General features: G+C 40.4%; 1 protein-coding gene across 13 annotated transcripts in view; it reads right to left on the bottom strand.

Moving 5' to 3' along the window:
- slmapa (sarcolemma associated protein a) overlaps positions 1 to 15,454 on the bottom strand; it is a 123,043-nt gene that overhangs the window by 53,829 nt on the left and 53,760 nt on the right. For 9 of the 13 annotated variants that reach the window (XM_055647540.1, XM_055647543.1, XM_055647545.1 and 6 more), the window contains exons 9-12: positions 14,932 to 15,069; positions 11,507 to 11,675; positions 10,755 to 10,805; positions 2,326 to 2,376 (exon numbers count right to left, since the gene is read on the bottom strand). In XM_055647540.1, coding sequence (XP_055503515.1) covers positions 2,326 to 2,376; positions 10,755 to 10,805; positions 11,507 to 11,675; positions 14,932 to 15,069 — 409 coding nt within the window. The remainder of the gene's footprint in view (positions 1 to 2,325; positions 2,377 to 10,754; positions 10,806 to 11,506; positions 11,676 to 14,931; positions 15,070 to 15,454) is intronic. The other 4 variants (XM_055647547.1, XM_055647552.1, XM_055647551.1 and 1 more) reach the window with 1 other exon arrangement.

The raw sequence follows: 15,454 nt of genomic DNA, 5'->3' as shown, positions 1-15,454 counted from the left end.
AGGAAACATGTTCCTGATGTTGGGGGAGTCCAGAACCAGGGGCTCCAGTTTAAGAATAAGGGGTAAGTCATTTAGAACAGAGACGAGGAAACACTTTTTCTCACAGAGAGTTGTGAGTCTGTGGAATTCTCTGCCTTAGAGGCGGAGGCAAGTTCTCTGGATGCTTTCAAGAGAGAGCTAGATAGGGCTCTTAAAGATAGCGGAGTCAGGGGATATGGGGATATGGGGAAAAGGCAGGAACGGGGAACTGATTGGGGATGATCAGCCATGATCACATTGAATGGCGGTGCTGGCTCGAAGGGCCGAATGGCCTACTCCTGCACCTATTGTCTATTATTACAATGCACTTGACACTTTCAATGCCTTGTAACTGTATTTTTTGACCAGTGGCCAACATCATTTTTCTCCGGGATAAATAAAGTTGTATCGTATCGTAAGAGTCCTGACATTACTCAGAGATACTGCTTGACCCGCTGAGGTACCCCAGCAATTTGTGACTAACTTGGATAAAGTGTCCTGCTTGGCAAACGAGAATGACTGGAATCAATAATGTGAACGGATAAATTATTTTCTGACAATAAATTCATAAAGTCGGGGTGAACATGCTGGTTACAATGCAACAGCATATTTCTGGATGGATTTGCAGTCTAAATTCATACATCACGTTTCTCCAGCTTTTTTTTATCTACCAGCAATTGACAATGTAACTTTAGAGCTGTAAACTGTAAATTCAACATTCTCGCTCCAACGTTGCATTTATTGATTACAAAAGTGACCAGTTTGATTTTAAACTTCAACCCTTAGGTTTGTCAATGACACCGGCATGGTCAGTACAGACCTTAAATCAAGGGTTCCCAACCTGGGGTAAATGTACCCCCAGGGGGTACACTTCACCTAACCAGGGGGCACATTTGTTGATTGTGGATTTGTACATATTGTTTCTCATTGACTGACTGTGTTTGGTTCTGGTATACCGGTATCTGTTCATCATTAGTTGTTCATGAATAAGTGAAATCAAGAAGATTGAGGGGGGACCTTATAGAAACGTATAAAATTCTCAAGGGGTTGGACAGGCTAGATGCAGGAAGATTGTTCCCGGTGTTGGGGAAGTCCAGAACAAGGGGTCACAGTTTAAGGATAAGGGGGAAGTCTTTTAGGACCGAGATGAGAAAAACATTTTTCACACAGAGAGTGGTGAATCTGTGGAATTCTCTGCCACAGAAGGCAGTTGAGGCCAGTTCATCGGCTATTTTTAAGAGGGAGTTAGATGTGGCCCTTGTGGCTAAAGGGATCGGGGGTATGGAGAGAAGGTAGGTACAGGATACTGAGTTGGATGATTAGCCATGATCATATTGAATGGTGGTGCAGGCTTGAAAGGCCGAATGGCCTACTCCTGCACCTATTTTCTGTTTCTATGTTTCTATGAAATGACGTTGTTATGTGCTATTAAAGTTGCCATGGGGTAAACGGGATGAAAAAGGTTGGGAACCCCTGACTTAAATAAAGGATTATCCAAAAGCTTTAAATATTTAGACTACAATTTAAAAAAAGTTATTGCAGTTACAACATTGGTCCACTAATATTAACTGTATAAACTGCTTCATCTCTATGATAAAGGCAGCATAGCTCTGCAATAAAAACAGATAGCTGAAAATGATTCAATTTTGTTGTCTTAATCTTTTTAAAACATCAGACTGGATCTAAGTCTCAACCAAACAATGAGAAACATCCCTTCTTCTGAAGGCTGCAAGGGACCTTTGTAAATTTGAAATCTAAACCCCCCCCCCCCCTCCTCCAGGACCCAAAGCAAACATATATTCATATTTTGTTTTCCTCCTGAAACAGCATAAGGCTTACATAGAAAATTAAAGTAGCGTGTGTTGCTCTGAAAATTGGGCTAAAGGACATTCTGGTAGAAGGGGTTTAAACTACCACAGATCATTGGACACCTGATCCTTGTTTGAGCAGACAATGAATCTCTAAAATTGAGGAATGACCCTACTCCCCTTCCTCTCCCTCTCCTCGACTTCTTCTCCTTAATGAAGACAAAACTGAAAGGACACAAAGTGCTGGAGTAACTCAGCAGGTCACGCAGCATCTCTGGAGAACGTGGATTGGTGACGTTTAGTGTCAGAACCCCAGTTCACTGCCTGATCTGCTGAATTACTCCAGCACTTTGTGCCCATGTGTAAACCAGCACCTGCAGTTCCTCTTTTCTAATATACAAAACTGAATGCATTTTAACAGATAAATTGTGCTGATATCAATAACCTGATCAGCAGGTTTTTCATCAATAGTTTGTGAAAAATTGCATTGGTACACTACCTTCATCTGTGCCTCCATTAATTTTAGACAACAAGTCATCAACTTGGATTCCTATTGTTACCAAAACAGAAAATTCACTTTAGTTCTAATAATGAGTGGTTGTCTTATAACAAAAGCATGACACAAACTTTCATTTAAACAACTATTTGAAGGCATTGTAAGGCTTACTTTCAAAACCCAACTGCATATTAATTTTTGCATTATTTCCATTGGAAAGATCAGTTTACAAGTTTCAAACTTTATCTTGTTTAGTGCGTCAAGAAATAATTGAATGTTGAAATATTTTTCCGCCATTCTGTTATCCATATATCTTTTCCAGAATGATCAAAGCAAACATGAAATACCACGTTATTCATGATACAACTCCAAATTATTTACAAACCATCAACAGGCATAAAGCAGAAGAAAGCAAAGCCAAATCTGGCCAAGAGCAGTCCCCTAAAAAATCGCCTAAGTGGGGACAGGCCCATAGCCAAACTCTATATCACATAATTGCCAAATCTGGCAAGCACAAATGATGTTCACTCTGGTTTGTTCTCAGGAGAAGTCATCAACCTAAAGCATTAAAGGACCTGTCCCACTTGGCGATTTTTTTCGGCGACTGTCGGCATCATCGACTGTCGTATCAGGTCACCGAAAAAGTCACGGCGTGATGACGTACTGACTCGCGGTGCTTCCTCAAGTCGCAACATTTTTTTGATCGCCACTGGATTTTGAAATGTTCAAAATCTTTCAGCGACCCGGATACGTCAGTCAATGACACCGGCAGTCGCCGAAAAAATATCGGCAAGTGGGACAGGCCCTTAACTGTTTCTCTTCACAAGTGCAGACTGTCCTGCTGTGTATTTCCAGCATTTACTTCTGGAGTTAGCATACAATATAATTTCTGCTAATGCAATGCAAGTCTAGATATAACAGCGATATGGCATTTTGGATAATAACGTACAGAATTGTAACTGCGGGAGAGAGGGAACACACGCCGTTCTCATCCAAACATTAATCCATCCATTTCAAAGACATCTTGGAAGGTAGACAAAAATGCTGGAGAAACTCAGCGGGTGAGTCAGGCAGCATTTTAGTCTGAAGAACGGTCTCGACTCGAATCGTCACCTATTCCTTCGCTCCATAGATGCTGCCTGACTCACCTGCTGAGTTTCTCCAGCATTTCTGTCTACCTTCGATTTTTCCAGCAGCTGCATTTCTTTCTTAAACAAAGACAACTTGGGGCCACTTTTGTGTTCGGACTGCCTCTGTAGTACGTCACCCAAATGTGTGGTGAACCAAGAATCATGAAAAATTTACAACAGAGAGGGAAGACTCTGTTGTAAATTTCAACATGTTAAACATTTTTCGGCGACAGTTTGGGCTGACGTAGATTGTCGCTAGATTAACATAGGTTGTCGCCGGTGCTGACTTTGGTGAATTCTATTGTCCTGGTCGCTGGCAGTCGCCTAAAAAATCGCCTAAGTGGGGACAGGCCCATAACCAAACTCTATACCACATAATAGATTGATTCTAAAATGCAAAATAAGTGGCACCACAATAAATAAATGATGCCTTCCTGTTAATGATTTTAAAATGAAGGATGCAGTTGGCAGGGCTTCATATTTACACAAACTAATGGAATGACGTCACAAAGGCTAGCAAGTTATTTGTCACATAATTTTCTTCTAGTTTATAAAGAAGGTAGCTCCTCTTGTGGCTACAAAAGCGGCTTGATTGTTGTAGAACTTGCCATCGGCTTCATGGTGATGGATGCCAACTCATTTATTCAGGAACAAAAGGAGAATATCGACACAATTCTAAAGCCCCTGCAGAAAAAGCTGTCCACTTGACACAACAAACAAGCAAATTGTTCCGATGATCATATTGCAATAAACAGATTTGCATGAAGGAAGAAAGGTCACTGAAGATTCAGATGTAGAAGTGCTATCAACGAGGTGCATATTTTAATGATGTTTTAAGCTCCATAATACAGACCAGTACGCTGAATCCTTTACTACCTTCTATCTTCCCTGACCAAGCAAATTTTGGATTCAACATGTGGAGGGAGGAACTACAGATGCTGGTTATAACCGAAGATAGGAACAAAAAGCTGGAGTATCTCACTGGGTCAGAAAGCATCTCTGGAGAAAAGGAGTAGGTGACATTTGGGGTCAAGACCCTTCTTCAGACCCCTTCTGTCTGAAGAAGGGCCTCGACCCGAAATATCATCTATTACTTTTCTCCAGGGATGCTGTCTGACCCACTGAGATACTCCAGCTTTTTGTTCCTATCTTCGGTTTAAACCAGCATCTGCAGTTCTTTGGATTCAACTTGTAAGTCATCACGGACGACATGTGAATGAATCTTCTGGACCATCTTACCACAAGGGACATTGTCAAAACGCTCAAATAGACAACATTCACTGTCCTGTCCTCAATCATCTTCATCACTTGCTATAAAAACATCAAATCGGTGAGACACTATCACACGCTATCCCTAAGTCATCTCCACTGTTTAATATGATTACAGCCGATGTTACCGTAACAATTCATTCCTCTTTATTGGTGCTAACCTTTCACCACCTTGCTTACCAACTGCTCATCGACATTCACCGTAAAAATATTCAAAGACTTTTCTTATACCACTCTTTGGGGAAAATGTTTGCCAAAGATAAAATTAATTGCTTCATCTCCATTTTAAACAGACAACCTCTTGTAAATAGTGATTTTTAGTGCTAGGTTCCTCCACAATGATACCCGTTTTGCAAATCTACCCGAACAAGGCCTTTTACGATCTCATAGCTTTCATCTAAGTCACTCTCACTCTGCCGATTGCCCGGTGCGGGGGGAGCTGACATCCCCCCGATGCGGGAGCTGAACGCCTCGACATGGAGGGCCCGAACGCCGCCGGCTACGGGACTCAAGACTGCCCCGTCAACGGAGGGCTCGAGGCCCCCGACCAAGGAAGAACACAAGGGAAGGACTTGAACTTAATTACGCCTTCCATCACAGTGAGGAATATGTAGGAGTCACTGTGATGGATGTTTTATGTTAAAATGTGTTTTTTGAGTCTGTTGCTTTTTTAAATTGTATGACTGACCTGGCCAGTGAAATTGGTGTATATGACAATAAATGAACCTTATGAACCTAAACATTCCTCACAAGACCACCTGCCCATTCCCGTGTAGGTCTTTAGTTTTGGAGATCCAGCGCGGAAACAGGCCGTACCGCTCACCGAGTCGGAATTTCTTTAAAGTTTCAATTAGATTACTGCTTGCTCTTCTAGTTTTCTCAACCTCTCCTCACCTGGCAACCCTGCATCCAACAACCTGTCCCGTAAACCTCTGCTGCACTCATGCCAATGACAAACTCAGTTTTAATTCCTTCCTTCTGCATCCCTTGGACTGAGGGGAGAGAAGATGAGGACTTCACTGAGGGAGCTGTTGTGATGGCAGGGCAATTCCTTTAATGGGGCTATCAAAGGCGATTGAGCAGACTAGTAGCTAGAGAGGTATCGTGATAAACAAAGTGCCAAAGACTTGGCTGTTGCAAAGTTGGAACTGCAGAAATCTGTGAATGGGCGAGATCTTTTTTCTGGTGGAAGCAACAAAAGTGGAGATGGGAGGGAGAAAGGGGATGTGGTGGAAATCAAGACTAAATAGTGGTCACAGCTGATCCATCTGTGAGTGAAATAAAGTGATTATGTGAGGTAGCAGCACTTGGCTGACAATAAATATGGATAAACAATCTTAAATAGAATGAGATTAGAGGAGGATGGGATAGCATCAAGATGCAAGTTTGCACCTACAAAAACAAAGGTTTATGTAGGTGAAAAGAATAAGGGGCGAGCCATTTAGAACGGAGACGAGGAAACACTTCTTCACACAGAGAGTTGTGAGTGTGTGGAATTCTCTGCCTCAGAGGGTGGTGGAGGTAGGTTCTCTGGATATTTTCAAGAGAGAGCTAGATAGGGCTCTTAAAGATAGCGGAGTCAGGGGATATGGGGAGAAGGCAGGAACGGGGTACTGATTGTGGATGATCAGCCATGATCACATTGAATGGCGGTGCTGGCTCGAAGGGCCGAATGGCCTACTCCTGCACCTATTGTCTATTGTTTCTAAAACACTCCACTTGCCCCCGAGACAAGTCTTTCTGATCATCTATAAATATGACTGCTCTGAGAAAGGGCTTCTCCATCACTGATCTAAGGCATATGAGTTATGGCAGTGGTAACGAGCACACAGTGCCCTCTGGTGGCAACTGTGCGCCCACAACATTCCACAATTAGGCATTGAACAAGCACAAAGCTGAACAAAAGAACTCATGTGCAACTTTTGAAAGGCAGATAGAAAGTGCAAAAATGAACAAATGTTTGAATAAATATATCTCAAAGTTAAACGCAGAAGTGGCCTGCCTTGTAATTAAACATCAGATGTTCTATTAATTTTTTTTTTTTTTTTTTAATTACTGATGTATCCTTTGGCTGAACCACATTGGTTTTTCTGGTATTGGTCAATAATTCCCACTATTGCTGAAGTGTTTAAGAAGGAACTGCAGATGCTGGAAAATCGAAGGTAGACAAAAATGCTGGAGAAACTCAACAGGTGCAGCAGCATCTATGGAGTGAAGGAAATTGGCAGCGTTTCGGGCCGAAACCCTTGGGAAATAGGCAACGTTTCGGGCCGAAACCCTTGGGAAATAGGCAACGTTTCGGGCCGAATCCCGAATCCCTTGGGAAATAGGTAACGTTTCGGGCCGAAACCCAAAGGGTTTCGGCCCGAAACGTTGCCTATTTCCTTCGCTTCATAGATGCTGCTGCACCCGCTGAGTTTCTCCAACATTTTTGTCTACCCACTATTGCTGATACTATTTTATAAATGACAATTAACATACTTTGGATTTACAAAGAGGCAATAACGCAAAAGAGGCAACAAACGTTGCATCTCGGTGGGAACCTGGGAAGATCTAAAAATACCTTAATTGGAGCATGTGACAATAAATGTGAGTCCGAAATAGTGAAAAATGGCGGTTTCTGGTGGGAGATAATACACAGAGTGCCGGAGTAGCTCAGCGGGTCAGGCAGCATCTCTGGAGAAAAAGATTGGGTGATGTTTCAGGTCGGGACCATTCTTCAACCAGAAACATCACCCATCCTTTTTCTTCCGAGATACTACCTGACCAGTTGAGTTACTCCGGCACTTTGGTGTAAACCAGCATCTGTAGTTGTTAGTTTCTGGTGGGAATTGTGCAAAGATCCACATCTGGCAGCAGTGACTCACAGTGGGATAATTAATTATTTCAAAAGGGAAAGAAACAAATGTTGTGATTTAGTTTATTATTAGCTATGGGAAATGACTGCAATCTATCAGATTGACAGCGCATTAAAAAGCATTGTATTTAATCAAATACAATCTGCATGAAATGACAAGTACTTCAATATTCCAAAATAGTCATCAACATATGGACAGAGAGATAGCAGTGCCCTCCATAATGTTTGGGACAAAGACCCATCATTGATTTACCTCTGTACTCCACAATTTGAGATTTGTAATAGAAAAAAAATCACATGTGGTTAAAGTGCACATTGTCAGATTTTAATAAAGGCCATTTTTATACATTTTGGTTTCACCATGTAGAAATTACAGCTGTGTTTATACATATCCCCCCATTTCAGGACACCATAATGTTTGGGACACATGGCTTCACAAGTGTTTGTAATTGCTCAGGTGTGTTTAAATGCCTCCTTAATGCAGGTATAAGAGAGCTCTCAGCACCTCCAGTCTTTCCATCACCTTTGTAAACTTTTATTGCTGTTTATCAACACAAGGACCAAAGTTGTGCCAATGAAAGTCAAAGAAGCCATTATGAGACGGAGAAACAAAAATAAAACAGTTAGAGACATCAGCCAAAACTTAGGCTTACCAAAATCAACTGTTTGGAACATCATTAAGAAGAAAGAGAGCACTGGTGAGCTTACTAATCGCAAAGGGACTGGCAGGCTAAAGAAGAGCCCTACAGCTGATGACAGAAGAATTCTCTCTGTAATAAAGAAAAATCCCCAAACACCTGTCCGACAGATTGGAAACATTCTTCAGGAGTCAGGTGTGTATTTGTCAATGACCACTGTCCGCAGAAAACCATGAACAGAAATACAGAGGCTATATTGCAAAATAGGATGGCCAGGTTACAGTTTGCCAAGAAGTACTTAAAGGTGCAATCACAGTTCTGGAAAAAGGTTTTGTGGACATATGAGACTAAGATTATATTACACAAGAGTGATGGCAAGAGCAAAGTATGGAGGAGAGAAGTAACTGCCCAAGATCCAAAGCATACCACCTTATCTGTGAAACACGGTGGTGGGGGTGTTATGCCCTTGGCATGTATGGCTGCTGAAGGTACTGGCTCACTTATCTTCATTGATAATACAACTGCTGATGGTAGTAGCATAATGAATGCTGAAGTGTATAGACACATCCTATCTGCTCAAGTTCAAACAAATGCCCCAAAACCCATTTGCTGGCAGTTTATTCTACAGCAAGACAATGATCCCAAACATACTGCTAAAGCAACAGAGGAGTTTTTCAAAGCTAAAAAATTGTACATTCTTGAGTGGCCAAGTCAATCACCCGATCTGAACCCAATTGAGCATGCCTTTTATATGCTGAAGAAAAAACTGAAGGGGACTAGCCCCCAAAACAAGCTCAAGCTAAAGATGGCTGCAATACAGGCCTGGCAGACAAGCACCAGAGAAGACACCCAGCAACTGGTGATGTCCGTGAATCGCAGACTTCAAGCAGTCATTGCTTACAAAGGATATGCAACAAAATACTAAACATGACTACTTTCATTTACATGACATTGCTGTGTCCCAAACATTATGGTGCCCTGAAATGGGGGGACTATGTATAAACACTGCTGTAATTTCTACATGGTGAAACCAAAATGTATAAAAAATGCCTTTATTCAAATCTGACAAAGTGCACTTCAACCACATGTGATTTTTTTCTGTTACAAATCTCACATTGTGGAGTACAGAGGCAAATAAATAAATGATGGGTCTTTGTCCGAAACACTGTATGTGGCTGTCATCCGCATCCCCATATCTTTCACTCACTAAAGTACCCAAACAAGTTAGCATCTCCTAAATTCATGCTCATTTTACCCATGATATGTCTGAACGTAAAACAGACTTCAAGTACTGCCACACCATTAAAATAACCATAAATAGAAGTCAATAATATCCACAAAGACTAAAATAATAGATTGAATTTATATAGCGCTTTTCGGGGACTCAAAGTCGCTTTACAAGGCAAGGCAAAAAACAAAACAAAACGAACCAAAAAATGAGCAACAATTCAAGCACAGGTGAAAAGGGAGGGGGACGTGGGGCTAAGGATAGGCAGAGGTGAAGAGATGGGTCTTGAGGCAGGACTGGAAGATGGTGAGGGACTCAGAATTGCGGATCAGTTGGGGGAGGGAGTTCCAGAGCCTGGGAGCTGCCCTGGAGAAGGCTCTGTCCCCAAAACTGCAGAGGTTGGATTTGTGGATGGAGAGGAGACCGGCTGATGTGGATCTGAGGGACCATGGCGTTCTCATCTTCTCAACTTATCTGCAGCCTTTAATAGAGTTGACCATACCATCTTAATTCAGAACATTTCTAATGCTTATTTAGTTAATTACAGTTCTGATACCCTTGACTAGTGGCTCCCAAACATTTAGATCCACAGCCAAAAAAATTGATCGAACAATTTGACTTACGGCCCATATTTTAAAGATGGCATGGTCAATACATTGATCATTCTGTCAAATGGATTTAAGTTTTCAAAACATTATATTTTGGCTTTGCAGATTATTATTAACAAAATAAAAGCATGAGAAATCAAATTAAGTAATTGGAAAACATTTAAGCAGAAAATAAAATTCAAATTAATTATAAAAACATTTTAGACATCCTCATGGTCGTTTCAACCATTCAAAACTGGGCTTGTGGCTGGGAATTAGTGCCTTGACCTGTTAAAATGCTGCTATCAGTATTGAATCTACTATCAATTTGACTTGCACATTTGTGGATATTTTGGGTGAATGCGTACAAGGTATTTTCACAGATTAGAGAAATCAAATCAATCTCTCATGGTTTCGTTCGATGCAGTCGTAAAAGCAGGTTTTGCACTATAATTATTAAGTTTGCTCAATTATTCCAAACTGGGTAATATTTTTGCGAAGAACAGCAGAATTTCACTGCAGTAAATTATTTCACGAACTGAATCAATACTGAAGCAATTTTTCTTGATGTTCGAAAAACAGTATGACACAACGAGTGATTAAATATATTAAAATCATCTAGCTTTTAGCCCCAGACTCTGATATGAGTTGAAAGACCAAGAAAACAATTACATTAAACAATGCATCCTCCAGATACATTTAAATCATTTCTATTCAACTCACCTGTGCTGTTGTGTTCCTTGATGTTTTTCTCCTGAAGTTGTTCTAACCGTACTAAATTTAAAAAAAGCAGAATTTAGACTCTACTGCAATTGAGGTCAGAAATGAACATAGATTAAAAAGTAAACTATTTGAGTGGAATGGGAAATAAATCTTCCATTCTAGTTCTTGTATGAGCAACGACTTGTGACATTACTATAAGCACGGCCCCATAGCAGAAGTGTCTACATCGCGGGGCTGGAAGCTGGAAGTATCCTGAGCTAATTCTGCTACCACCATCATCTAAGCAGTTGTTATTAACCTTTTTGGCACCAATATGCGCATCCGTGAACAAAATACTGTATGTGGTATGTACCTGTTAGGTTTCTAAACATGGGCTCAACAAATTGATATGTTATTTGTGTCCCCTTCATGACCCCTGGCAAAGCCCCAAACGATCCCCAGGTTAAGAACCACTGATCTATTGCAACAAGTGATGGCTCCCATTGATTGTTGCTGGTAGCTGGCGTCATTTTTAGGACAGACGATGACAGCGATGCCAACATTTGAAACGTGGAAGATGGACGCGAAAGAAGAAGAATATAAGCACAATGTCTGAATAACATAGAACACAACACAGTACAACCCCTTTGATTCACGACGTCCAGAGATTCATAATGTGCCGTATTGTTCATAATTTAAAAATCCAAGATGGCTGAGGTTTTGTTAATCCCTTATAATTTTCCTTTAAGCAAATATCTGTAAGTTCTACTTACTTTGTAAAGCAGTGAGCCTTTCATTGGTGAAGTCGTTGTCAGCTTGCAGAGCTTCAATCCTAGCCTGAAGTGCCTGTTCCTTTTCTTCCATTTCATCTATTCTGTGCTGTAACTCCTTTTTCTCAGATACACCCTTTTGTTGAATCTCCTCTTGTCTGCCTTCTGCTTGCTGTTCAAAGACAAAAATCACACCTTGAATTAATGCAAACTGAATCATCGGGTCAATGTTTTACATTTTATCACCAATGTTCATGTTTGACTATCTTATATGACATTGATTCCAAGCTGCATTCTTTCACATTGAAGTGGATATAGCACACTTGTTTAATAGGTCAATTGGGCACTTTGGGCTTCATCAGTCAGAGTAGTGAGTGTAGAAGTTGGGAGGTCATGTTAGAGTTGAACAAGACATTGGTGAGGCCACACTTGGAATATTGTTTAAAAAGGAACTGCAGATGCTGGAAAATCGAAGGTAGACAAAGATGCTGGAGAAACTCAGCGGGTGAGGCAGCATCAATGGAGCAAAGGAAATAGGCAACCCTTCAAGGGTCTCGACCCAAAACGTCACCCATTTCCTTCGCTCCATAGATGCTGCCTCACCTGCTCAGTTTCTCCAGTACCTTTGTCTACCTTAAAATATTGTGTTCAGTTTTGGTCAGCTTGTTGCAGGAAAGATGTTGTTAAGAAAGGGTGCAGAAAAGATTCACAGGACATTGCCACGACTCAAGGGCCTGAGTTATAGGGAGAGGTTGAGCAGACCATGACTTTATTCCTGGGAGCGCAGAAGGATGAGAGGTGATCTTGTAGAGGTGTACCAAGTCCACCAATGTAAAGCACTTTGGCCAACGAGAGTTGTTTTTTAAATGTGCTATATAAATAAAAGTGACTTGACTTGACTTGACTTAGGGGGAATAGATTTGGTAAATACACAGTCTTTTACCCAGAGTAGATGAATCAAGAACCAGAGGACATAGGTTTAAGTTAAGGGGAGAAGGATTTCATGGAAACCTGAAGGGCAACTTTTTTGTTTATACAAAGGGTGGTACTGTAGATGTATGGAACGAGCTGCTTGAGGAGGTCGTTGAGGCAGGTACTATCACAATGTTTAAGAAACATTTACACAGGTACATAGATGGGGTCAAGGGAAGAGCGTTCACGTCGCGGCCCTGTTTCAACCAATCTTTCCACCACCACGCACAAGACGCACAAGAAGCGCAAGACAGACACCATTGTGTAGCAATGTTACAAAATTTTGAGATTTAAAAAATCAAGTCTGCAATTTATCCCATCAGATAAAGCATAACAATAAGTTTAATTTGACACCAAATTCACTTTCATATCTCAAGTATTAAAAAAGTTATGGCCATTTTCATACTCGGAAATTAGCATCTTGTTCCCTATTGATTTTCAATGGACATTACAAAAAAGCTGTGATCTTGGATAGTCAACAGGCCATTTCATAAGGAAAGATTAACATTTTTAAATAGCCTAAGTGTCCAAAGATTATTCACAAATAATTCACAATATAACATGATTTTTATATCTAATTTACATTAATTTATAGGCCAAATGGAAGGAATTTAGTGTTCAATTGCTGTAAATAAATGCCCATTTAAATCGGCTTTTCCAGTGGGTTTCTGTGAACGCGCTGGTTTAGAATGTTGACAGCGCGCTAGATTAGTGCCCTCAAATGCCGAGAAAAAAAATACTGCGGGATATAAAAAGCCCAAAATAAACTATTCGCTATAGATAACTTTAATTACAGGGTTATATATATGCCCCATTTAATGTAAAAATAAGGTACATACCTTTAATTGTTTGCTCTATAAAACCCTGGGGCTGCGAGAGGTCGCGGAATAAAACAGTAATTTTAAGACTATTATAACTTTATTATCGAGGCCTATAAAACTAATAATACCTTTTGCGACCGGGTCTTGCAGCGATTTTTCGTTAATGATTTACTAGGCTGAACATGTGCGATTAGTACAGCCTAGTAAAAATCGCGTTTTAAACCTGCCCCCTCCAAACAGCGCCAAAATCGCCGACATGGCTGAGGGCAGATTCCCAATGGCGATTCAGGTAGGTTTTGTAACATACCTACATTGTGCAGATGCCGAGAAGTGTGTTCAGCTCTGGCTGAACAACTTCTAATCTTGTGTGTGGATTCGATAAGAAGAAGGTACATAGATAGGATAGGTTTAGAGATATGGGCCAAAGGCAGGTATTTGGGGCGAGTGTATATGTTGGTCGGTGTGGGCTAGATGGGCTGAAGGGCTTATATACATCATGCTGTCTGACTCTTATGGCTATAACTGAACTAAAATTAATATTTTTACACAAAAGAATTACAGCAAAAATAGTTGACCCAACCCACCCTTCCACTTTGAGTTGATATAATCAATAATACGCATCTTGAGCATACACAATTGCTTTTCATTCAATGGCTTTCCAGGTATTTTAGTCTAATTTACCTCTGGTAATTTTGTTACTTTGCTTTTCATTCTGAAAATGTTAAACATGCCTAACTCAGCTTTGTAAGTTCTTGACAAAGCTTCTTGAAGCAAAATAATTTCCTTCCACAAAAATGAATCTCAACATTTTCGATAATCTAAAATTGATTATTGATCAGTGAACCAATGAATTGATCAGATATAGAAAAAACAGGTTGAGTAAAACATACTTCATAACATATTTTATAAGAATACCTCAATAAACAATACTCTCAACTGCCTTTTTATAAGGTACAGTATCATTGTCCTTTAGTAATGTTCAGGGAACCTCATCTCCATTACACAGCTACATCTCTTCACCAGATAAAAGCTGTCCAGGGTGTGACCTCCCTAGAGGAGCAATGGTGAAGCTCAACAGACTTGGTACTGGAGTTGGGCATTTCAATGCCAGCGTGTGGAGATGGGGACTCCCTCCGCCAGAGCCCAGCCTGTGAATGCGGAGCAGAGCAACAGACAGCCAAACATGTCATCTCTGGGTGCCCGCTCTACCTCCCACCGAATGGAGCTCGGGGCCTGGCAGAGACATTGACGCAGAGACAACAACCTGGCTGCTCAACACCCGGCTTGAGATCTAACTATTCCTTTGGTCTATTTATGTTTCATTCGCAAGAAGTAATGTTCAAAATGAATCATCCTTTCATTCTCACACAATACATCGGTCAGTTGTAAGTCTCGCAACTAAAAATATATTTTTTCTGTTTGTGTCCAAATCAATTAATAAGAACTAATTAAAACAAGGACAAAGAAAGTAAATTCTGAGCTACCTTTGTTCTACCTAAACAGAAACATTATATATAGCAATTTTCTCATGCTTCTCACAAAAAGGTTAAAACAGGACAAAAAAAAAATCTCATTACAAGAAGAAGGTAGTTTTAAAATTCCTTTCAACTCAAGAATGTAAATATTCAAACTCACCTTTAACTTGTCTGCAAATTCTTTTATTTCATTCACAGCTCCATTGTATTTATTAGCCAGTTCTCTTAATTCCTCCTGTGTTCTGTCATTCATTTCCTTCAAATGAGTGCATTCGTCCTCAGTGTTACTCAGACTTCGCTATACATTAAAACAAAGAGAATTATGTACAGTATATATTTATGGAACACCTTTAGAACCAAAGATGCACCTGCGATCGTCTTACTCATGCAGCGCGAGAGACAGGCATGACTTACATTTAGCATCACTTTGTCCTTCCTTTTACAGGGTTAGATATGGCGCAAATTGACCTATTTTCTCTACATCTTAACAAAAATAACCCAAGGACAGAACGTGCATTGATTTGAAGCATTGGACCAAAATAGAGATAATAATAATAATAATCTTTATTTATATAGCACTTTTCAACAAAACCAGTATTTGAACCAAAGTGCTTTACAGAGTTTGATTAAATTAATAGAACAGACCAAATGTCAATATATCCATACAAAAACAAAAAAGAGAA

The sequence above is a fragment of the Leucoraja erinacea genome, chromosome 16 (assembly GCF_028641065.1).
Source record: "Leucoraja erinacea ecotype New England chromosome 16, Leri_hhj_1, whole genome shotgun sequence".
Taxonomy (NCBI): Eukaryota; Metazoa; Chordata; class Chondrichthyes; order Rajiformes; family Rajidae; genus Leucoraja; species Leucoraja erinaceus.
This window is presented reverse-complemented; position numbering and strand designations above follow the sequence as displayed.